The sequence below is a fragment of the Phocoena sinus genome, chromosome 15 (assembly GCF_008692025.1).
Source record: "Phocoena sinus isolate mPhoSin1 chromosome 15, mPhoSin1.pri, whole genome shotgun sequence".
NCBI lineage: Eukaryota > Metazoa > Chordata > Mammalia > Artiodactyla > Phocoenidae > Phocoena > Phocoena sinus.
This window is the reverse complement of record NC_045777.1, coordinates 35,608,347-35,634,367: the sequence shown is the minus strand read 5'-3', so window position 1 is coordinate 35,634,367 and position 26,021 is coordinate 35,608,347. Positions and strand designations below refer to the sequence as shown.

The 26,021-nt window shown below is 38.5% G+C and overlaps 1 protein-coding gene across 1 annotated transcript in view; it reads right to left on the bottom strand.

The window, feature by feature from the left end:
* PLCB1 (phospholipase C beta 1) overlaps nt 1-26,021 on the bottom strand; it is a 699,731-nt gene that overhangs the window by 47,691 nt on the left and 626,019 nt on the right. The window contains 4 exon segments of the mRNA XM_032606422.1: nt 23,800-23,886; nt 24,483-24,540; nt 25,008-25,097; nt 25,203-25,279. Of these exon segments, the coding sequence (XP_032462313.1) occupies nt 23,800-23,886; nt 24,483-24,540; nt 25,008-25,097; nt 25,203-25,279 (312 nt within the window).

The following is a 26,021-nucleotide window of genomic DNA, read 5'->3' as shown; positions in this document are numbered from 1 at the left end:
AGCACATTGTTGATATTATCCCACTATCTTCTTGCTTCCACTGTTAACTGCTGAGAAACCAATTATCTATCTAATTGTCATTTCTCTAAAAGTAATTTCTCTTTAGTTGCTTTTAAGATATTTGCTTTTTCCTTGGTCTTCGGAAATTTTGATATGATGTATTTAGATATAGAATTGTTTAAAATGTGTCTTGCTTAGGATTCCTGAATCTATGAGTTTGTGTCTTTCATCAATTCTGAAACATAACCTCTTTAAATATTTCAAATATTTTACTGCCCTAATTTTTGCTCACCTCTTCTCACTCTATCCTTCATGCCTTTTAATCTCTCTATCATATTTTCCATCTCTTTGACACTCTGCTATATTCTGGATAATATTATAGACCTTTTTTAAAAATTTACTACTTCTCTCTCTTTTGTTGGAATAATGCATTGAATTTTAAACATATATTCATTTATAGGAAATCAGTTTGTTTTCAAATATACATCATTTTTTAAGTCAATTAATCTTTACTCTTATTGTCAGTCTTAAAAATATCAATACTTGTTTAACATTCTTTTTCTCATAATTCCAGAATATTAAGTTTTTACAGGGCTTTTTACACTACCTTTTGCTTCTGCTGGTTCTCACTTATGGACTTTCTTTATATTCATTGTAATTGCTTTGATAAGCTGACATTTCTCGGAACTTTAAATGTAGTAATAGCTTAAGCATGATTTGAAGACAGACTCCTTTACAGACAAACTAATTATGCCAGGAGATCAGAGGATTTCCAGGATGAGACAGATTTACACTAACTTCTGAGTTTGTCAGGTGGTGTGAATTGAATTCAGGCTTCAAGCCCACATGAGGGAGAGCTTGTAACCATGAATTCTCAGGAAGAATTTTTTCTACCTGTCTTCAACATCTAGTTTTGAGATCAACAATTTTCTTGCAGTTCTTTGAGATGATGGGTTTATTTTTTTATTCATGACTGCTCTGAGGTTGTGTGGCCCTTTGTGGTTCCAGGTTTATGTAGTGGGTCTCTTAATAGATTCCTCACTTCACTTTCTGTTTTCCCATTATCCACACATCATGAAAAATCTAAGCTCAATGTCAACTTGACAGATACTTTTAAGCTGAAAGACAGCTTTACTGCCCTCTGGGTTCCTGCTTTCACTTGGAAATTGTCCTTTGAGCATTCCTTAATTTCTTTTCCATGGCTTGACTCATTTAAACATATTTTAAAAGTTATACAGAGTCTTTATTTGTTTTTATTGGAAACTCAGGTCTCTCCAGCTTGCTTTTTGATGTTTTCACATCTTAGATCCTATCAGCAATGGATGTAGGTTTTTATATGGCTGAGGAAAACAGGTGACTTCAGAATCACAGTAATTCTACTAAAAACCAATCAAGTTTGAAGGGCTCATTAGCAGAGATGCAATGATATCCAGGAACCATAATGGCTCCTTTTAGACTAAATTGGCTTTTTTAAAGCTAGAAATAGAAAGAAAGAGGGCACTTGAAAGAAGTGGATCCAGATGAACAGTTAGAGAAAAGCTTAAAATTTCAAACAATCTCCTATTTAGAACTAACTTTTAGCAGTAATGGAGACTTTTACATTAAAATTCAGAATATTTTTGATCACCCAGATAATATAGATACATTATTTCAAGAAACACATGCAACACACAATATAGAGAGCTGTATAGTACCCCTTGACCACTTTTCCAATCCCAGCCCCTCCATCAAGTTTACCCACGGTTTAAAAGTTTGGTGTGTAAATGTCCAGAACTTCTCTATTCTTCATATTCATATCTATGCATATACACAGAGAGAAACATAGAGTTTGTTCTGCATTTTAGAAAAATATATAGGTGGTATTCTATTTTGCATGTCTCCACATGTTTTTCAGTTCTACTCTCTTGCTTAAGAGTCCAGATATACAATTCTGCATTAAATCATTTAATAGAGACATTGCTTCACTCCCTTCAATTTTCCAAAGTTTCTGTAGAGAAGCTTGACCCCATTCTGACTTTCAACTTGCGACCTGTAGTTTTCTTTATGGAAACATTTAGAAGTTTCCCTCTGTTTCTGATGTTCCAAAACTTCCCAGCTTTGGAACTTACTGTGGATTCTTCCCTTCTTGGTGCTGAGCCTTTCGATCTGATAACTAATGTCCTTCAGTTGTGAAAAATGTTTCTTATCATATTTCTTTGATAATTTGCTTCCTTCAGTTTTCTTTCTGGTGCCCCTCTCTGTTGGGATCCTATGCTCCGGGCACTTAGCTTTCTCCTTCCTTCTTCTGCAAAATCAGTTACCTCCCTTCCATTTGCCTTCTATCTTCCAATTTTATATTGATCTTCTAAACACCGTTATCTCCTCTTTTGTATTCTTGGACTCTTTTTTTTTTTTTAACTATCATTTTATGAGAAATCACTTAAATATCACTTCTAGGAATCTGTCCCACAGAAATCCACAAGACTCCTTAAGAATATCTATACATAGTTTACATAAATTTGTTTTTAAATATATGTTCTATATTTTATGGTTTCTGTGGTTTTATTTTTTACATAATTATTATATGTATATATATTATATATATAGGAGAGATTACTGCTGCTATAGAAGAAAACTTTTGACTTTTAATATTCAAATTTCATCCAGTGTCTAATAAAATTCTTTTTTCTTACATAAGTTTTCAGTTGTCCACCTGCAAGTGGACCTCTCTGGGCCTCTTTTCACATCTGCTAAGTGAAGGTGTAGGTCAGTTTCTTTCAAAACCCCTTGCAATTCTTATTGTTTATGTAATTTTCTAAAATTTTGTACCTTAGGATCACCAGAGTTAGCAATGGCTCTGTTATCCCACCTTTGGATGATTATAAATTTAATTTGTTCACAGCCCATCAACACATTTTTGTGTGAATAATGAGAATAACAAAGCATGACATCAGAGTCTGAACACATGATGTTGTCAGACCAGTGGAAAAATCCTCTATTAAGTCAGGGCAGATAAATCAATCAGCGGAAATGCCATTCCTGGACATGCAAGCAAACCCTCAAGGTTATGTAATCAAGTTTTCAATTAATATGCTTCCCTCCCCCTTTAACTGTGTATAAATTAATAGCAGCTGAAAACGAATAAAGAAAGGAACACAGAGGAAAGAAGACTGGAACAAACAATGCAATACAGCAGAAATCACATTTATCTGACATCTGCACAACAGAGAAGGGAAGCACGTGATCTGAAATTAAAGGGGACTGGATTTTTAAAATAATGGACATTATACCTGGATAGCCAGTGTGGATAGCTGTGAAGCAAGCCACAGAGAGGCGTGCTCATTTGAGGATCTGTTTGTTGGTGTCATAGTAGAGGATGTGTGTAATAACATTTACATGTGTTTTGAAAAAAAACAGTCAATGGATTAACAAATTTAAGAGATAGCTAATACACATGGTGCAAAGCTCAAAGTGGGCAAGAGGCTATTTAGGGGCATTCACACCCTTATTGTATTGCATTGTAATACAATTTCACTGACAATAAACTGTTAAGTACCAACACAGGCTTGTTTAGATTAGAGATATGTACCAAAACAATGAGTAAGTCTGCCTTTTAAATATGTTTACATATATATCAATACGTGCAATATAGATAAAATATATATTTTAGGGCTTCCCTGGTGGCGCAGTGGTTGAGAATCTGCCTGCCAATGCAGGGGACACGGGTTCGAGCCCTGGTCTGGGAAGATCCCACATGCCACGGAGCGACTGGGCCCGTGAGCCACAACTACTGAGCCTGTGTGTCTGGAGCCTGTGCTCCGCAACAAGAGAGGCCACGACAGTGAGAGGCCCGTGCACGGCGATGAAGAGTGGCCCCCGCCCGCCGCAACTAGAGAAAGCCCTCGCACAGAAACGAAGACCCTACACAGCCAAAAAAAATAAATAAATAAATGAATTAATTAAAAAAAAAAAAAAAAAAAAAAAAAAAAAAAAAAAAAAGAAAGAAAAAAAAAAAAAATATTTAAAAAAAAAAAAAAAAAAAAAAAAAAATATATATTTTAAAATATATATAAAATATGTTTACATATATATATGCAAGTATGTATCATAGATGGATGGATAAATGGACAGATGAAGGATTGGAGAGCTACTTTCAAACTCACTGCCTCCAGTTTCAAGAGATAAAAAAAATTAAAAACAAAACCTATTTTCTATTTTACTCCTTGATAAGCGAGTACTATAATTTCAAGATTAGAAATCTACGTGATAAAACAGTTCTCAATATACAATCTCTAGGTTTTCCAACTAAATTAGCTTTAATCCTTAGATAGAATGTTCCTGAAGGCCAGAATCCTGGTAACACAATGACAGCAGGGCAGTGCAGTTGAGGACCATCCTAGGTGTCTTTATTTTTCATCTTGGGCTCTTGTAAAATCTCACATAATAGCGTTTTCACATTTTAGTTTGCCAATAGGATTTAAATATGCAGGAATTGTAGTTATGTAAATGATCATGATGAACTCTGCCAACACACTGAACAATATATTTAGGCACAAGGTTTAAAGAAAAGGAAGTGATTATTTCTGAAAGCCCCAGCTGAGCCTCAGTTCTAGGGGTCATGTCAGCATGGAGAGGAGACTAGCAGGTCACACGGAAAGCTTTGCTGGCTCTGTGCTCTCACAGGGACACACATTCACCTATGGATACACCTGTGGGATAAATCCATTGAAATAACACCAGAGCAGTGGCTGTCAAGAGCCAGTCTAATTAATCTGTCTATTAGGAATATTTTATTTTAGAGTTGCTCTTAACAGAAAGATATTCTGAGCTCTTACATGTGAAATGGACATTAAAAAACAAATTTCTGGTTATAGCTCAGCAGAACTAAGCATAATTTTCAGCCCTGAAACAGCAAAAAAATCTTCTTCGAAAAATGTGTATTTAAAGGTTTTGACTAAAAATCTTGCTGAAGTATTTGATCAAAGTCCAATTTGGTAGAGAAAATGATAGGCGAGAACAGGAAAAGGTGGGCGCCACCAGGGCAAGGGAGCCTTTTCTTCCCGTGTGACCCAATCTCCACAAAACTGTTTGTTATTCACCTCATTACAAACATCTGTGTCACAGCAGATGTTGGGTCAGGAGAGGACACGGTGTCCAGGAAACCTGCAATCAGGTTAGAAAACTCCCAGATGACCTATTCCCTTTCAATTGACTCTGAGTGGCTGGCACTGCCCACCGCAGTCCCTGAGCTGCCTGCCCGTGAAATGGTTGTCATTTAAGTCACAGTGGAAACACTTCCCCAAACTACTCTCCCTGGAGGTGTAGGAGCTGCTTTTCCAATGACAGCGAGGAGAGCTGTCCTAGCCTTTCTAACTATTAAAGGAAATAGACAATTTCCTTAGAGTTGCTTAAAAATTCCAGCTCCCTATAGGGTTGGTCTTAAAAGTTTCTTGCATAAATCAGTCTCTTTGGGTAAAGTGCAATCTTTCAAAGATGTCCTTCCCATTTTTAGCTTTCCAAGATGGTGGCTAAGTCTCTATAGAACTCTGTGTCTTCAAAGTGGGAGAAGAGAGGGTGGCAGGCTTCCCTTAGATCCTCACAGGTCTCTGCTGTGAAGGGGCTGTTCTAAAATTCTCCATGGACAAATGCCTACTGGCTATTTGGGGTGATTGATTGCTAGCCACTGCTTGAGTCCATGGTCTGGGCCAATGGACCTGGTGGGACCTCTGTCTTGTTCTTAGGCTTCCACCGGCCCCCTCACCACCACTGTTTCCCATCACTGGGGCACTCAGGAATGCTCCTGTCCCTTCTAAGGCACACATGATATGGGAGCCAAGAGCCCTGTCCAGAATCTTCCAGATTTTAGCCCAGAGAGTAGAAGTCAGAGAGGTAACATAAATATCTTACCTCCTGTTCTATCCTCTCTCCCTTCTTTTCCCCACAATTCCTAGGGTTGGAAAAGACAGGCTCTCCTCTTCCTCTTGTCACATCCTGAGTGCTAGGGTGGGTGTTTAGTAAGGCTTAGCGCTTCAGGCCTGGAGTTAAAAGAAACTAAAGAAATTTGGAGAAATCCTTTCCTCTCCTGAAATCTCACTTTTGCAAGATTTCTGCCCTGCTAACAAGGGTCTTCTCCTTAAGGGAGTCTCAGCCTTGCCTCTCCTGGAGCCATGACTCCACCAGGGCGGGGTGGGGTGGGGTGGATGGCAGAGAGGGAAGGAGGAAGCTTAAAAGGAAAAGAAAATATATCAGCTTATCATGTGCAAAATAATTTCACCGCTAGACAAGGCGGAGTGAATTCTAATTACAGGATGGTAAATGTGAAAGTCTCTTGATCTATTGATGCTTTCGTGTGGCAGCCATGCAGGCTCTGTGCCCTTCTGCACCAGCTCTGAAGATCACAATCAATGTACTAAATAGCAAGAGAAAACAACCTAACCTTTAAACAGTGTGTAGGGAAGCTCTTTATTGTTCTTGATAGTTCTGGATAATTGATGTTGCACACTCATTAAGATATTGTCCTTCTGCTGAATACTGATTCACCAGAGGAAAACACAACCCCGCCAACCAATAAATGGGTGAAATCTCTTTTTCCCCATTCTTCCCTGGCAATCATGTTATTTAGTAATCTCATGATAAACTAGACTGGACCATAGGTTAGAAGTACTCATTCACCTCTCTTCAAATGGGTTTTCCCCCAATTCCTGACATCCCTCATTACTATTTCAGATTTCTGCTTCTCTTCAAGTCTAGGCTTCGAGAAGAGTGGTAGGTAAGCTATCTCCTATTCCTTGCCTCCTGTTCATTCCACTCTTGTTTTGCTCCACTCCCACGTTTCCTGTGACCCCTCACTCACACCCAGGGCACCAATAACGTCCTGGTCACTAAAGTCAAAGGACACGTGGTCACTAAAGTAGCGTCTACTGAGTCGTGTAGGCACTATGTATCATTGCCCTCATAGGAATGCCTTTTGTTCTTCTTGGTTTCCCTCCCAACTCACAGGTTGTACCTTTTCTGTCCCTTTCAGGCTTTTTTTTCCTCTACCAGACTTCTTAAAAGGAAGAATTATCGGGAACTAAGTCCTGGGATCCTTTCTTTTTTCCTTCTCCATGCCAAGGATTTTATCCACCCTATGCTTCAATTCAACCTAGATTCATGATTCTCAAGTTTTTGTGCATGTAAGTTACACCTGGAGAATGGGTGAAAACTTCAAGTCACTTAATATTTTCTGCTTGAACATCTTCTTCTCTCATCACCCTCATAACAGCCTCATACAATATGATGATGATAAAAGAAATCATAAATGAACATGGTTGTAGTCAGAAAGCAAGAGGTACCGGGTGTCAGTTTGGAGTGAAAGATGTGGGCAGGCGCTGAGTGCTGTCCCTCTGTGACCTCAGACAAGTCACTTTGACTTCCTGGGCTGCAGAGTTTAGAGAACACAGGTGTGCCTTAATTGTAGTTTTAATAAAAGATTGAATGAGAATTGGCATTTCATTTTCAAAGGCTGTGCCACTTTTTACTTGGAATAAAAGCAACCTTGGAGAGAAATGTTTCCTACAGAAAATAAAATTTCATCTGAAAACTGTTATTTACCCCAGCAATTTTCTATTCTATTTCATTTATTGTTACTTAAAACTTAGCAGAGAAAAAAAATTGCCTCTTTATGGGCTTCCCTGGTGGCGCAGTGGTTGAGAGTCTGCCTGCCGATGCCGGGAACACGGGTTCGTGCCCCGGTCCAGGAAGATCCCACATGCTGCAGAGCGGCTGGGCCCGTGAGCCATGGCCGTTGAGCCTGCGCATCCGGAGCCTGTGCTCTGCAACGGGAGAGGCCGCAACAGGGAGAGGCCCGCGTACAGCAAAAAAAAAAAAAAAAAAAAAAAGGTTTAAAAAAGGTAATAAATTATGTTTCAGTAGAAGGTTTTGTATACAAAGGACGGGTAATAATGTTTGCAAAAGGAACTCTGCACAATTCTGGGAAAAACCTATGCCATAAAACAGTAAGGTTTGTGCCAGTGGTGTACTGGTGACTGTTGAATAGGCTGTTCTCCTAGGGAAAAAAAAGAGCCTGGTTTGTGGCATTTGTTGATTTCCATGGTGTAAATATACTCACTGTAGCCAATTCAAGATACCAATGTGAGGACCCTGAACAAAGAGTTAGGAAGAGGTGTGTGGTAGGAATCCATTGCAGTGACCCTACAGGCACCACAGATGTAACTTACCTCCAGGGCACAGGCAATAGTGAAATGTCTTAATTAATTAGCAGTGGTGAGTTTGGGATATTTGTTACCTTTGTTTTTATTTTTTGTTTTATTTTCTTTTTCTTTTTTTTAAATTGAAGTATAGTTGATTTACAATGTTGTGTTAGTTTCAAGTGTACAGCAAAGTGATTCCATTTTATATGGATTCTTTTCCCTTATAGATCCCTTTGTTTTTAGTATGATATGTTTAATTGTAAATCTATATAATTTACTTTTCAATAGTGTCTGTGTTTAACAACTGGCTCACAGAATTCCTGGAAAATTTAAAAATGAGTTCCTCTGAGCTAGTATGACCAGCTCCAGCTCATCAATGGTTTGTCCTCAGAGAAGAAAGGAAAATTATTACTGTTTGCTTAAGCAATATTTAATTACATTCGAGTTCTGAGAGGTGGACACTTTGCTTTAGATGTTTTTTTGCTTGTTAATTTTCCAGAACTCTATGTTATCTATTAATAGACAAATAAAAAACAAGGATTAAAATCATTGGATGCTAGATCAGTAGGTGATAGTTTTCTATATATGTGTGTGAGCTGAGTGTGAGGTATATATCTCCTTTTCTCGGGGTAAAAAAAGAAAAACAGAAAAGAAGATATTTGCTTATTGAAACATGTTTTATGAACTGAACTGTGTCCCCTCAAAATTCATATGTTGAAGCCTCATTGTATGTGACTGTTTTGGGAGATGGAACCTTTAAGGAGGTTAAATGAGGTCATAAGGGTAGGGCCCTAATCTGATAGAACTGGTGTCCTTATAGGAAGAGGAAGATACACCAGAGTTTCTGTCTCTCTCTCTCCCTCTCTGTGCATGACTGCAGGTCAAAGGCCATGTAAGGACACAGCAAGAAGGCACCACCTACCAGGAAGCAAGAAGCCTCACAGAAACCACCCTGCTGGCCCCTTGATATTGGACTTCAGACTGCACAACTGTGAGAAAATAATTTCTCTTGTTTAGGCCACCCAGTTGGAGATGTTTTGTGATGGCAGCACAGACTAACTAATACAACATGTGAATTATGAAATTACATGTAATTCCACAGCAGTAATGTGATCCTTGCACCTCAGGTTTTGTCACAATGTCATGAGGAATTCCTTCCTACCTGCTCCTCTGCTAGATAAACTTCCACTTCCTCCTGTAGGTCAAAGGCTACCAGCTCTGGGAAGCTTTCCTTGGTTTCCCCAAGAAGAGTCAGCCCTTCCTCCCCTGTAAAGAGCTCTATTATAATAATGATCATAGTGTCTGGTCCCAAAACAAATCCTTTGTAGAAAGGTACATTACATTAGAAATTTAGATTCAGCATCTTATCTTCCTGGGCCACCCATATGTTAGCCATACCGCTGTTATACTTAAATTTAAATGAAATTAAATATTCAATTCCTCAGTTGCACTAATCACATTTCAAATACTAAATAACTATCTGTGGCTACTGCATTGGACTCTCAGACAAGGAACATTCCCTTAATGCAGAAAGTTCTATTGACAGTGTTGCCCTAGACTGTAATTTGAGGTGGGGGGTTGGTAAGGTTACATCTTTTTACATCCTTTTATTTTCCCAGCATGCAGCCTAGTGCCTGCTATGCAGTAGCATTCAATAAATATTAGTTGATTTAAAGGAAAAAATTGACACTATTTATCTAGTTGTAGCTACTTAAGCATTCATGGTTCCTAGAGACCACAGGAATGAACACATATATAAAAATTTATTTTTATTACTGACAAGTAAAAGAAAACTAAGCAATTTTCATTTTCCCTGGGATGAGAAAACCAACATGCAGAATTAAGATATAATTATAGAATTTCTCTCTCAGGTGTTCATATAGCAATCTATAGTTGTTAACTCAGAAGCACAATATCGATTCTAATTTATTTTTTCTAGGTCATCTATGCTCCATTGTTCTATAACTGACCCTATGGACTCATTAAATCTTTCAGCATGATATTTATGCAACCTTATTTAATGAGTCCTCCAACACCTTGAATTCTCTGGATCTCATACCTATTATTTTAGTGGCAAACTTCTGAGTTTAATTAACCGTATTCTTCATGGACTAAAGGAGATCATAAAAAGGTCACCCAGTTGGTACACAACTCCCTGCTTGCAGACAGCCTCTTTGTTGCCACATTTAAAGATCTTCAAAGAGACATAGAATAACCCTTGGGAATCCCTTTAGGTATTTAGATATTCTACCTCTCTCGGAAACTTTTGTTTCTTGCTTAAATCTTTCACGATTTAGTCCAAAGCAGTTCTCCTCACTCTAACTCCAGAGCAAAAGGAGAACAGGGTCATCTGTCACATGCTCCGGAGAAGCCCCTTTCTGTGCTTTAACTGAGACATAGATACAATCCAAAAGGAGATATTGCTTTTCCTAACGTTCCTTTGGATTTCCTAGTAACCTCAGGGTAAATAGTAGGGCTGAGTAAATATTCTTTGAATGAAAAGAACAAAAGCCATAAAAATAATCCCTTAACAAATACAAATAGACCATGGCACAGAGACTAGTGTGGACCCAAACTTCTTTCTCATAATCCAGGACAGGACTTTTCAAGTGGGAGAAGTAGGTGTTAGTTAACAAGGATGCTGTTCTAGAGCTGGGGGAAGAGAAGGATTTAAGAGGGGAGAATGTGGAGAGAAAATGTGGAGGGAAGGGGATCTCAAGAGAAGCAAGCCCACTGGGTCTCTGGTTGAGCTCAGCATCAGTACACGTAAGCTGGGTGCCTGTGAGTGGAGATGTGAGGGGAGAAGGCAAGTCAAGGTTGGGAGGAGGTGAGGGTGTCTGACCTCAATCCCGATGCTTCACACAGGGGAGCAGTGCATGTTCAGCAGGTAGGGAAGAAGGTTGTGTCAAATCCTTTGAACCCACCCATGCAGGCACCACCATGCCTCAGAGTCCCCCCTCTGCTTGGCAGTGCTTTCCCGCTGGATGCGGTGAACACAGAAAACAGCTGCCCACCTCTCAAGTACAGGCTTCCTGGAGGTAAGGTCTGTTTTCACTGGGCTGGAAGTTTTCTAACATCTAGTCCTGAGAGATGTTCTTCTCCCAGATGTTTGTTAAAAACAAGTGATATTGAGAAACTTGAACATCCTGCCCATGATGGTTAATTCCTTTGCACCTGTGACCAGTTTGGGGGCTAAATCCCTGGCAAGATTTGGTCATGATCTTGTGGAGGCCGGGGTGTGCCACCAGCAAACAAAACAGGCTTTGTTATATGTGACAGGTGTCTACCCCTTCTCACCACTCAGAGACCTGCCTCCTTCAACAGAGAGGCTGGGAGTCTCTCCATTCTACATATGAGTGTACTGAGGCACAGACGGTGGACCCTTATTGCTTGCCTGCCCACGAAATGTGAGAAAGTGATCTCACACCCCTGACAACTAGATCACAAAATCATAGCTTCTGATATTTACTGAGAAAACTGAAGGATACAAAACATGGGGTCTCCAAGGTTTGGCACTTCTTGTATGACTTTAGTAAACTAATTAACCTTTAAAAACTTTAGTTCCCTCAATTGCACAATGGCAAGAATAAGATGACACACGTAATGTGCTTAGAAGGTGCTCGTCAACATAGTAAGTGCTCAGTAAATGTTAGTTCTTCTTGTTCTTATTATTTAAGTGTCAGGAAAAAAATGTTAATGTCCTTCTATGGCCTTGAATTGCTCTTTATTTGTTTTACTGATTGTAGGAACTGTGGTTTTCATGCATTTGTACTCCCTATTGAAATAGGTATAGCTTAGAATAAAGCAAACACTTAGTACTTGACATAAATTTATGATTTTCCAAAGCTATACCATTAGCATTTTTAGAAATTGGTCATTTTATTTATTTTTTTTTTTTTATTACTTTTTTTTTTTTTTTTTCGGTACGCAGACCTCTCACTGTCGTGGCCTCTCCCGCTGCAGAGCACAGGCTCTAGACATGCAGGATCAGCGGCCATGGCTCACGGGCCTAGCCGCTCCACGGCATGTGGGATCCTCCCAGACCGGGGCACGAACCCGTGTCCCCTGCATCGGCAGGCAGCCTCTCAACCACTGCACCACCATGGAAGCCCACCATTATTTTTTTAATTGGTCATTTTATAGCTCTTTACCTAAAGGTTAATACGTATGCACAACGAGCAAACATCCCTGTATATTTTTTTTAATCTTGCTCTACAGTAATTTGTATTTATTAAAAAATAGAAGTTACCAGGGTTAAAAGTATGACTAAGCTGTTCAGCTTCACCTATTAATCTTTAGTTGATAACAAGGAATATATTTTTATCCCTGAAGGTTTGCATTCACAAATTTAAAAATGTGAAATTTCAAGTATTTATATGATGAGTATTCTTGGGATCAATTTTATAGTAAAAACCCATTCTTTTCTGGCAAATGTGTGATGGCTTTATGTACAATTACTTTTTATTCATTCATTTTGTTTTCAGGTTTAGTCTATCAAAGGAGATGTTTAAGGTGTGGAATGAACATTTGGGGAAATACTAAATATGGTATGAAATATACTTTCTGTACACTGCTATAAAAGAAGAATATTTTGTTCTTTTTCAAATACAAAATAGTGTAATTATTTTTTTCTATTTTAGCAATGAGACCTATTTTTCCATGGAAAATGTGAAATTGGTTTATTTTTATGTTGTCTTTTTATATGTGGGAAGCTAAAGGGGTCAAACTAACTATGTGACTAAAGAATTTTTTATAATGTCCAGGTATTGTGGGAATATCTATCTCTTTTGAAAATAATTTTTTGCTAAGTAGGAAGGTCAGTTGACATTCTGAACGGAAAACAAGTTGTGAACCAGCCATCACAAGCCTTATGGAGTACAGTGACACAAATGTAACCTTTACGTCTCTATTGCATTTTTTTTGAAAGACAAAACCCAAGTCATGTGTCTGAGCTCCACTGTCATTTACCTCTTCTGAGAGAATTCAGTACTCTACCTGGGTTGTTAAATGTTTCACAATAACTCTCAAAAATACCAGGACAGGAACAGCAAGTGCAGCAAAACACAATCCGATGATGCTTATAATGGATGACTTAAAAGGTAGCCTAAACATTGATAGACCAATGAGGAAGACAGCTTCAAGGTCCCCCTGACATCTTCCTGGGGAAACTGATAGTACTCACCCCTCCTCCACCCCACCTTCCAATGTGAGTTTTATCACAAGGTCACCACAGGGACGAGATCATCACTGCTGGGAGGACATGGACAGAATTCATAGCTAAAAGCTAAGGGCGTGGCTTAGCTCTCAAATGACATTCTCTGCTTCTCTTTCTAGTATAACAATCAATAGTACAAAATAAAAAGATATCAAAGGGTCAGGCTCTTGATTAGGCAAAAAAATTAAAATACAATAAAACACCATGAAGGCAGCTTAAAACTTTTCCTTCCAGGTGCTCCAGCCAGGAGGAAGGAATATACTAGATCCCTGCTAGTCAAATGTGGTCCCTGGAGATGTGGCATCCAGGACATTCTCTGGGAGCGAGTCAGAAATACAAATCTCAGGTGCCATCCAGACCTCCTGAAGCAGAATCTGTATTTGAGAAAGAACTTACACCTCTTTCTCAGTAAAATTGTTGTTTTCACTAATTCTTCAACATGTTTCTGAACTGCACTGCTTCACAAGTCAACAAGTGCTTGAAGACAAAAACATTATAAACCTCACTACAACCCTGTTTTCAATATATCAGAATAGAAGTTTTCTTTTTTATAATCACTATAAAGCCTCTTTTCTCCCTGAAATATACACCCCTTGCAATGGCATAGTCCAGTTTTCTTATTAGCAAAGGAATCCAATAGATTTCATGATGTATTATTTCCTCTAGCAAGTTAAAGTCCTCTTTAATTTTCAAGCTTCAATTTGCTCTAGCCAGCAGCCCCTGGCCCAAGCATCCCTATTGGTTAGATATTTTCAAGAGCTCTTGATTCTAGAGAATAAGGAACTCCTGAGCTATCCCCTTAACTCAAAATACCGTTTAGGAATACAATGACTTTTACTGTAGTTTTAAAAGGAGGGGTGTGGTAAATTGAGTGGAGTGAGTCAAGAAGACTCCCTGAGGGTTAATTTAATCCCACTGGATTTTAAGGTAATATGATTGGAAACCAGTACTGTGAGAAGGAGGAATTTTAAAAATGTTTCAAAAGTGGAAATAATAGTGTAAGAGAGAAAGATCAAGGTCAAAGGGGAAGCCAGTTTAGCAAAGAGAGAAACAAAAAGACAAACGAAGAAGAAGAAAATATGGAAGAATGGAATTTATGTCAGGAGGAGAGAGAACAATGATGAAGCAATAAATACCTGAGGAAGACACGTAAATATGAGGGACGCATCACCCACCCGAACTATAGCAGGAAAAAGATGGGAATGTAAAGAGAGGGGGGGTGAAGAACAAAGGAGCAAGTCCACGATGCCTGTAAACTGGATGGCTACACGCCACCCTTCTCTCAAAAGCGACCCCTCCCATCCTGTCCTACCTGGCCGGAAGGACACCGGTCTCACTGGTCATCACTTGAGAGCTTGAGGGTTGGGGGGAGTAAAGTTGGGGGAAACAGAGGGATCCTCATGGCAAGTTTCCGACAAGAATGAGGAGGAACCGTCCCCCTGTGTGGAAAAAAAGGGAGGCTGTCATTTTTGTGACATTGAAACTGATTTCTGAGTCATCTTCTGTTTCAAATTATCTGTCTGGGAGTTCTCTTGGAGTGCCTTTTAGTATGGAGATTTAAAACCTCAAGCTCCTTTATCTACTCCAACATTTCCCATCACAAATGCAATGGAATTGGCAATTGAATTCTCTTTGGTTCTTCTCTACCTTTGTAGGAATTAGATGTTAAATATGATCACAACTACTACTTTTGAGAAATTCTCCACAAAATCCCACTACTGTCAAGAAACCTGAGAAAAGACTGCACTGAGTCATGGACAGCAGTTGAACAATGCAGCCCAATGAGTCTGAGCTTAATGGCTTTACTTTTCTCTCTCCAAGAAAGAGAACTATTTTTTAACACACAAAATTAGTTTTGTTAGCCCTCGACACGTTTCATTAAAAAAATATGTATTGAACACCAACTACGAACCAGGAATCGCTCCTGGATGCTTAGAACTCAAGAGCACCAGTGAACAAAACAGTCAAAGCCCCTGCTATCATGGAGTTTACATTCTAATGGGAAGGGACCAACGCTGAGTGACACACTTAAGAAAGAATTCAATGACCTAATGAGAGGTGACAAATGCTATAAACACCAGAAAGTAGAGCAGAATAAAAGGGAAAGGAGATGCCAGGGATGGGAGAGTGGTGGAGGGTGGTGTAAACTTAATAGTGGTCATGGAAGGCCTTTTTGAGAAGGCAGATTTGAGCAAAGGCTTGAAAGGCAGGAGAGAGTTGCCCAAGCGTACACTTGGGCGATAAACATTTTGGGCAGAGGAAAGAGTCTGTGCAATAGCCCAAGGTGGCACTGTCCTGGCTTATTGGGGCCCAGCAGGGAGCCCAGGATGGCCTGAGCAGAGAATATGTCAACAAGGAGATAAAGAGGGGCTGCAGCTGAGTGGGGTCAGATCATGTCAGACCTTGAGGACTTTTATTCTGAGAAATATGGGAGCCATGGAAGGGTCTTGAAGAGAGGAGTGGTCTGATTTATGTTCTCAAAGGATGACTCTGGCTGCCATGTTGAGAATTGATTGTGAGTGTCCACACGTGGAAGCAGGAAGACCCCTTAGGAGGCTATTTAGAAATCCAGGTGAGAGATGGCGGTGGCTTTGGCTAGGATGGTTTACCTGCAGTTGGCAGCTTAACAATTATAACAATTAACTGCTTCATAATATTTTGCAAGTCCTAGGGTTGCTTTGATTCCATTGAAAACAAAGACCCCTGTAAAAAATTTAAGAATTAAAACAGCTCATTTTGTATTTCCCAAAACCTAGTGAAATCCTTTTCAACTAAAGCTAGAAGTTAACATATTTCCTGTTTTCTGTATGTCACAAAAAACATGTACATTCTGCTGGCTACTATCTTAGACATGAATTTCCATATACTAGCATGATTAACTAGGTCAAAGTCTGTTTTGATGCCCAAATGGTTAAACACTCTAAGATTCCCCCCAAGTGTATCAAGTTGTGTGTTTGTGTGTGTGTTTACTATTCTATCATAAATATTAGCAAAAGATAAAACCAACTCTATTGATAAAACTCTTTGAAATATTAAAATATTATTTGTATTACTTTCAGCTACAAATTCAACTTCCTTGTCAAATTCAAAGATTATCCTCAGCAAATGATTATGATAAATGCAAAAGCTTGTGTCAATTGATTTTTGCTGACAAAAGATGTATAATCAGGACTCTAAGTGGTAGATTTGTTACATTAATTTGGCTTTAAGCATAATACATGGAAAATAGAGAAAGTGACTCTTGCTCTGAGAAATTGCTTTCCTATTTTGAACTGAAACTTTCTTCAGCATATGCCCTTTTGCATTAGACTTTAGTCTCCACATACTGCTTCATCAAATATTTCAAAGCACTAATACATTTCCTCTTTGGATATTCTACAGGTAAATATTTCTCTTGGTTTGAGTTTGGCCATTCCTCCCCTTAAATTGTTGAAGGTCATAGAAAAATCAGATAGTGGTTTCCTGAGATCAATTAAATTTTTACAGTTAATAATGTGTTTGACTACTTTTCTTATGCTGGTTATACCAAAGCAGGGGTTTAAAAACAAACTAGAGATGCATTTGGAACAAGACATCTAACGTGTGTTGGTAAAATTCATATAAATTGTGCACAGTGACAGGCACACAGAGTAGAAACAGAAGTAAATCCCAAAGGTTTTGTGGGCTATCCATAGTTGTGGACTTCCAGTTTATGGTAGGAAGGCTGATGAAAGTCAGTGAGATTGAAATCCATCTCATCCTATCCCTGATGCTAAACTCAGTGCTTGTTGGGAAGACTCAACCCCATCAACACAAACACTGGCTACTCTAGCAGGTTGTGGGTATTGTCTTTGGATCCCCTCCCCTCCATCCAATACACCCATCACCATACTCCCATATTTTCTCATCTTTAGGAAAGGAAAATAAAGACAAAAGAAGGGGAAAGAAAGTTAATGGGATGGAGAAAAGGGGGAGGAATCAATGGCATACATGGGAATCTCAGTTCCAATTCTATTTAAATCTCAAACTCAGTTGTCTTGCAGGGGCCAACAGATAACTGAAATCCATGAAGCAGCCTGGGGAATGCCCTGCAGGCCTAAGGAGCAGCCTCTTCTCCGCTCTAGAGATTTGTTTCCATGTTGGATCCCTGTAATCATATAATCTAATTTTTAAAAAGAAAAAAAAATTAATAAGAAAATTTCTGATTTAAAAATAATAGTGTGATGATTTTGTAATGTGCCAACTTGGCTAGGCTGGATATATGCCAGGGTTTCCTTCACGTATGTTCCTAGTTAGAGTGGGTTACAAGGAAGACTCTCCCAAGAGTTGGAGGGCTGATGAGAGAGGCAGCATCCACTTTGTAACACACATGCACTGTTGCTGATCTGTTGACTTGTCTTGTTGGGGTGAAGCAGCAACTGGGCCTGTAATCACTTTTCCTTCTCCTTGGTTCTTCCGACTCCTGGGTCAGGTGTGTTTATGTGTGTGTGTGTGTGTGTGTGTGTGTGTGTGCATTCAGCTCTGTGACAGAATTTCAGCTTCTGCAGGTTATCCTAGTTGCCAAGCCCACACATGGTCTTCTCTTCCAGACTGCCTGCCTGCCTGCCTGCCAGTGTCCAGCATTAGATGGAGAGATGGCCTTGTGGAGATTGCATAGCCTGTCCCCACAATTACATGAGCCACTTCCCTGTAACACACACACATAATCTGCTACTGGCTCTGCTTCTCTAGTTGAACCCTGACTGATACAGATGTTCAAATGATGTCCAAACTGACACTATGTGGGAATTTTATATTTCTCTTAATGGCTGGTTAGGTTATTTGGGCCATCTTACTCACTGAAAACAACTAGAAAAGATGAACTTGATATTAAAAACTATATTCTTTAAAGAAACTAAGAATCACAAAAATTTAAAGAATGATCAGGCCCAAACTCCAAGGAACATCACACCTAGACAGGTAACAGGCAGAGAAGCTGCTTTTGTCCTGACAGGCTTTTGCTAATGCTGGATATTTTGAATTCATCTTTTGACAGCCTTCTAGGATGAGGACAAAATTCAAAGCCTGTGGCTGGCCAGGAATGAGGAATCTCACAGGAAAATTTCCTTACTATAAGCCAGACACACAAATTGTAGATTTGAAAATAAACCAAATAGAACTTTTAGAATTACATAAAATACAAAAGCTGTATATAATTAACTCAGTGGATGAGTGAAGTAGCAGTATAAACAAAGAATTAGGGAATTAGAATAAAGGTCAGAAAGAAAATTGTCCACAGGGTACCATAGAGAGGCAAAAAGATGGAGTATACTAGAACGAGTTAAAAGAGGAGATGGAATAAGAGGGTCCATTTTATTTTATATGTAAATAATGTGATGGAAGGAAATTTTTAGAAAGTGTGATGGAAGCCAATTTGCTGACATGATAGCTGAGTTTTTACAGAACTGATGAAAGCTATCCATCCAGCCACCTCAAATGCATATTTAGATACATTATAGAAATTTGCATAAAACATAAGAAAAAATTCTAAATGCAAGCAAAGGAGTAAAAATACAAGTTATCACCAAAAGAATTACACTAAGACTCACAATTAACTTCTCAATAACAAGAGAGACCAGAGGACAGTAGAATCTCATCTTCAATGTGCTAAAAGAAAATAGCTGCCAACCTAAAATTTTATACCCAGTGAAAATATCATTCCAGAATAAAGCTAAAATAAAGTCATTTTCAGAAAGAAATGAAAACAAACAAACCCAAAAACCCAAGGAGTTTACCACCAGTAGACTGTATAAAAGGAACTTCCAAAGGATGTAGAAGATAATGATCCCAAATGGATGATCTGAGACACAAGAAAGAATATCTAGCTAAGAAGCCTGTGAATGAACACTGCCTGTATAACATAGAATAATAATGTCTTATGGGTTTAGAAATCTATAGCATTAAAGTAAATTTCAAAAATAAATCAAGAAGAGAAAAACGGAGTTAAAAAACTGTTTTAATATTTGAGTATTGCCTGAAGGAAATCAAGCATGTGTAAGTTTTACTTTCAAGAAAATAGTGAATGACTATATATTTTTTAAAAGGCAATTCTTCACACTGAAACAAAGGAAAAGGAAATTTCTTTCACACATACACACACACACAAACAAAAAAGCAAACCACTGAGTAGGTCAGCCAAGCCTTGACAAAGAGTAAAACATAAAAGGTAAGCAGCCAGTTAGCACTCTTTGGTCTGGTTTTTAAGAAAGGGTCCAGTGGTTGTTGGCAGGGAGAATGCACGTTTCCCCATCAAGCAGCAGAGGATTAGAGGAGGCACAAATGAATCATGGAAAAGAGAAGCATCTACTTTAAATCCCCAAGGTAGTCTCTTTCTCCCTGAGCACTGGGAAGGCAGTACTGAAATAGTTGCATTTAGGGTTCTGTGTCAGGACCCAGCGGTGGGTCTGACAAGACTAACTTCATGCAGAGGGATGAGTCACTCATCCTGTTACAAAGATGTCGGCAGGGAAAGGAGGAAGGTCAGTCTATATTCCCCTGGTGGAGGAAAAAATAAAGCCAGTAGCTACATGATGAAATGTTTTTTGGGTAGAAATTAAAATGCCCTAAAGCTTCTTGGAATTCTCTCTTGCTGATGAGCTATATAAAAACAGAAAACCTGTGTGCTAAGAAGCATCAAAGACAAATTAAGAGTCAGAGAAAAAGTAAATTACACATTTATCGACTGTTTTATGAGGTTATGGAGACGGTTCATTAAAAAGTCCCCTCAAAAGATGATTCTTCTTGTAATGAGAGCCCGTAGCCGCAAAGTGATCAATAGACATTGGAATATTCGCAGCAGATTCAGGGAAACTCCTGATTAACGATGTTTCAACATGTTAAAATAAATCTCTTTGAAGTGTTCAGGAAAAAGGCAGAACGTCCTTTTTATAATGAATCAATTCTGAGTTGAACACAACCACAAAAGGTGTGTTCCTTTGCAGTGGCAGTTGGGTCCTGCGGTTTTTTCTAACACCATTTGTACACATAAACCCTTTCCTATTGGCTTTGGCAAACCCAGGTATGGAAATCCCAATGAAACCAATTACGTCACTGAGTTGAAAGACTGGTTAGAGTTTATTGCATTCATCTTAAGAACTCTGAAGCTATGGATTTCATAGCTTTGAACAAAGCTGAAAACAGCATACACTCAGGGACTGAATCAAATATCTCACTGCTAAGGAACATGCAGCTGAACATTTCTCCAGGATTTAGAACTCTACTGAAAAGGAGCTGAATATTCCCTTTTAAGGACTTTATAAATTTCAGTGGGACTTATGTACAGGAATGCACGACATAATTTTATGTCAAATTGAGAGCCAAAATGCTTATCTATTGTATAAATTGCCTCTAAGGATCACCTACATCCAATTTCTTCAACTCCTTTAAAAATTACATACAAAAGGAAAAGACTCACTGAATATCTTTTTGAATGGGAAAAATGGACTCTACACATAAACTTTCACATTGTGGAGTTGGTCCAATTTGGTCCCCTACCAAATACAGACCAGCAGGATGGAAGTTCTTCGTCCATATGTGTAAATGAAATGGACTTTTAACCTGGTTTTGATTGAGGCACATTGTTCTATTCTGTAGCATCATGGTAAAAATGTTTGGAACTTGAGTTAATCCTTCCAGATCATAAGTATGGTTGAGTAAAAAGCTACCCTTTCAATTAATCTACATCTGTTAACTTGCTCTAAATCTAGCCAGAACTCCTTGCCACTGAAGAACTATTGTGTTTCACCAATTGGATTTTCAAATTTCTTTGGTTAAAAAATTTTTTTATACTTGTTTGTTCACTTTTAAACAAACAAGTTGTTTGGTTACCAAATGCTTGGAAAATCACACAGATTGTGATTGGGGTTCAGGACAACTGCAAATAGTGACACTAGGAGAAAATAGGAATGGAAAAAGAGCACCCTTTTGTTTAAGAGGAGGTTAGGAACATAAAACACATGATCACATTAGTTAGAATAAGTGGATAAAGAGGAAGTAAATGATATAATCGACAGTAAGGTGAAAGACACTGATGAATGGGAAGAGACATGATGCCATATAGTGTATGTTTTTGCCATAAGTGAAGATTAGCCTTTCTTGGTTTCTAGTTTAAAACTGCTTATCCCACCTAAAAAACACTTGAAGGAGGAACTCTATTCCCCTCGGCAAATTCTGGCAACGTTTGGCATGCTTTCCTCTTCATAAGAAGATTGCAACTATCTTTAATATTACCTGCTACGGTGTCAACTCAATTTCCTTGTCCAACATTGAGTGATGGAACAGTTCATAAATTTCTAGATGTCATAAAATCACCCCATCTTCTCATCCTTCTGACTGAATGGAACTCACTCAGTTAACCTCTTTTATAGGTACTGCTGGTCATTCATTTCCTTGAGTTGCTCCTCTTTGTATTTTGTTTCTACTTCTGTTAATTTCCCTCATATCTATGTCAGGTATCAAAGGCTACTCCAATACTGATGTGAAGAGGGATTAGTTCAAAGCCAGTGCTGTTCTATTTCTGGTCCACATCCAGTAATTATAGGAGCACAGATAACTGCTCTGCTGGCCTGGCCTTTCATTTGCTCAGTTTTGCCATCCCGTGTTTTGGTCTTTCTCCACATGACCTACACTGATCTATTGTTTTATTTCACTGTTTATTATTCCTCTTTCTGGTCACGGTCATTTCCCTTTATTAGCCACTGTGTCTTACAATATTAACAGTCATGGTTTCTTATTATATTATTAAAGTCATGGTTCCAAAGCACAAAATTTTTAAGCCCTGAAGAAAACCTCTCAATAAATGCTTTAGTGTGACGTGGAACCAACAATCTTCAAGGGCAACCTTCAAATCCAGACACAATAAGATGGTCATTAAAAGCAGCCTCTTGGGTGAAAAGCAAAGAGAAATCATTGTGGTACCTATTTACAGTAAAAAATAAAGGCAACAGAATGACTAAAAATTCATAGAAACACTTCAGATCTCTTTCTCAGGGGCCAAAAAAGAAATGGAAAATTGCTATACATACGGTAGGGTGCACACTGTTAATTACCTACCCAACTATTATCTCTCCTCTATTTTTTTGATAAGAAAACATCAGTTTTGTTCAGGTACCTGGTGATCGTGGAATTGAAGAGAAGGTGAAATCCCTCTACCCTTTTGAGTAAGTCTTAATTACTCTAAGCCAATCATGAAAATTACATTCTTATGCTCATAATTGGTTTAGGAATGGACATGGACACAATTCTAGCCAATGAGGGGAGGTCTACTGAGGAGATTTAGGAAAGTTTTCCTCAAACCTATAATCAGTTACAAGACGAAGGTTATGATGCATGGAGCTAAGGCAGACGTCTTGTGACTGTGGGTTTACAGCCTGGGGATGAAAGGCAATAAACTGAGATAACACTGTGGAAATTCTGAAACATACCCTGATTCTTGATGAGGTTATTGAACCACTTAATTAACTATTCTTCAAGTTTCAATACCTCTGAACTTCCAGTAATGTGACTTACTAAATGATATTATTGCTTAAACTTAAGCCAGTTTTAATTGGGTTTTCTGTAAAGCTGCTGCTGAATACGCTTGACTGATAAATTATCCAACAGTTATTAGTTCTTCTAATATTTGGTTATATCCAATGAAGAAATTTACTACTAAATTTGATTTCAATCATGGTAAGCTAGAGCAGTAACATAAAATCTTTGTAGGGTTATTTATACTGAGATTTATGTAATTTAAACACATTTGTCATCACATTTTATTTATGAGTAAAGTAGCTGACATTTTTGAACAACAATGAAAACAAAACAAAAATTGTGGGAATAACAATATTTTCCAAGAGAGATGTTTTAGAAATATAAAAACTGTTTTAGAAATATAAAAAAGATGTTTTAGAAATATAAAAAAAATATTTTGTTAAATTAAAAAATTAAATTAAATTAAAAAATATTTTTAATATTTTGTTAAATTAAAAACTAGGGTACCAAGACTTTGGTACAAGACATCCTCTGCTGGACAGAGTCTGCCATTACAATATTACATCATCTATTTAGAGCTGAAGAAACTTGCTTAATTTCTCTCTTTCCTGGTGGGGAGGTGGTAGTGGTGGTGGGGGGGAGGTGTGCTTTAAAAATATCTGTGCCTGAGCTACATCCCAGACCAACTGAAACCAAATCTCAGGATCTGGGTTTCGTGCATTTGCAATTTTTAAAGATGACCGGTGATGAGTGCTTACTGAATATTGCTATCAAGATTTTTACCATCATTGAGAAAGTTACATGAGTTTCACATGCAAGAACTGGTCTGAGACTCTGTGAGACATACCTGAACTAGGGAGGTTTTATTCTAATTAAATGGAAAGAAAATGAAATCACTGTGTATTATTATTTCGTTCAGTTTACCTTGGGCTTTTCGTCCAGGATCTGCTGACGTATCTCTTTGTGTTTCTCTACGAGTTTTTCTTGCCGTTTACTTTGTGCCTCTTCTAACTATAAGAAAGTTACAAATAAAGTCATTTTCATCTAAATATACAAGTGAATGTTTTCAGAAAAAATTAAAACCTTTTCAGATCTGTAGCATATGTTTATTTCATATCCTGGTCAAGAACTGACCTTATAAGGGTAGGAGACTGCAAGTATTGAAGCTGGGTGATGGGTACACAGAGGGTGGGAGTGAGGTGATCGATGGATTATACCATTCTCATATTTTTGTTAATGTTTGAAAATGTCCATAATATCAATTTAAAAATTAATGAAAAACCTTTGGAGGTTGCCACCTCTCCACTGTTGGTGACAACTAAAGGTTCTTTTGTGGAAGGTCCCCTTGACATCATGTTTCTGGGTTCCTGACTCTAGAAATGATTCTTAATGTCTATCTTCAGATGAACTTTTCTACATAGAGGTTTGCAATTAAACTTGCAGAAACACTGATTACAGACTAGCTGCTCTGGGAAGTAGCTCTGCTGGGTGCTGGTGATAAAGAGTTACAATGAAGCATGGCTTTTCTCTCCATAGGCTCACATGGTATTTATCAAACATTCATACATGGTTTGCAAAAGAGAGAGATACTCATCGGCATGACATACCCTCTTGATGTACTGCACCACCTCCTGGATGTATGACCGGATCATCTCTGTCTTTTCCCTGAAAGCAAATGACAAAAAATCATTATATGAACTCATCCATCATCAACAAACATGGGAACCTCAGGCTTCCAGATGAAAGTTTACAGAACTCTCAACATCCTTCTTACTGCTGCAAGGAAGGTACCAATCTGCCAGCTCTGAACAAAGGTCAGGTTCCACCCAAGGCACAAGCTCTGTTTTCACTAAATGCCAGGAGGGTTATCTGACAATATCAGAAGTGAAGATTTAGCCTTTCCCTTAGGGTGGGTCTTTACTCAGCCTTTACCTACAGGCCCTGTGGGCACCTCAATCCTTTATTGAACTGCTCTTTGAGTTCACTATGAAAAACCTTATAAAAGGGATCTTCAAAAAGGTTAGTTAGAGGAGAAATTTCACAGATGGGTCTTTGTATGGTTGGAAGCTGTTATTCTGCTGTAGAATAATTCCCAGGTAAAAGGTGGGAGAAAGGGGGTTCTTTCTACTTACTCTTCCATCTGGCTTTTGTCTTTGGATTTAGCTTCTGTTATCTTCTCCTGCCTCTTTTTATCCATTTTCTTCTTTAATTCCTTCTTCTCTCTGAAGGCAAAATGGAAGTAAAAGGGAAAAATGATCAAGCAAATAGCAATTGGTGTTTAATACATTTACATACACAAATCCATTGTAATGAGAATGAAGACTTACTTCTCACAAATTTCTTTAAGCTTCTTTAACTGATTATTCTGACATTCTTCAGCAACATCTGTCAATTTTTGAATAAGCTGAGGAAAGAAAATGCAAGTTGGCTATTTTACATTATCACAAACAAAGTACCTTTTCCCTTCCTCCCCCTCCACATCAAACAACAGTATCTGAGGTTAGAAAATCTGATGTTTAACAATAGTTAAGGGACTCCCCTCGTGGCGCAGCAGTTAAGAATCCGCCTGCCAGTGCAGGGGACACGGGTTCAAGCCCTAGTCCGGGAAGATCCCACATGCGCGGAGCAACTAAGCCCGTGTGCCACAGCTACTGAGCCTGTACTCTGGAGCCCATGAGCCACAACTACTGAAGCCCATACGCCTAGACCCCATGCTCCACAAGAGAAGCCACCGCGACGAGAAGCCCACACACCACAACGAAGAGTAGCCCCCACTAGCTGTAACTAGAGAAAGCCCGCACGCAGCAATGAAGACCCAATGGAGCCAAAAATAAATAAATAGATTTTAACAAAAAACAATAGTTAAAATCATCAGACATCTTACACAGGAAATAAGGACATAATTTTCAACCATTACATTATCTAGGTTTTAATATGAAATTCTTCTTCTTATCTGTTTCTAATTAAACAGGATTTCTTAAATTATTGGGTTAGTTACTGCAGCTTGTCTTTGCCAAGTGCAAAGACAACGAACAGTGTGGACCCAGGTACCAATCCCCAGTCTACGACTCACTATAGCTATGACTTTGGTCACGGAACCTATATTTTCTGAACCTATATTTTCTTGGTTATAAATGAGATAATCA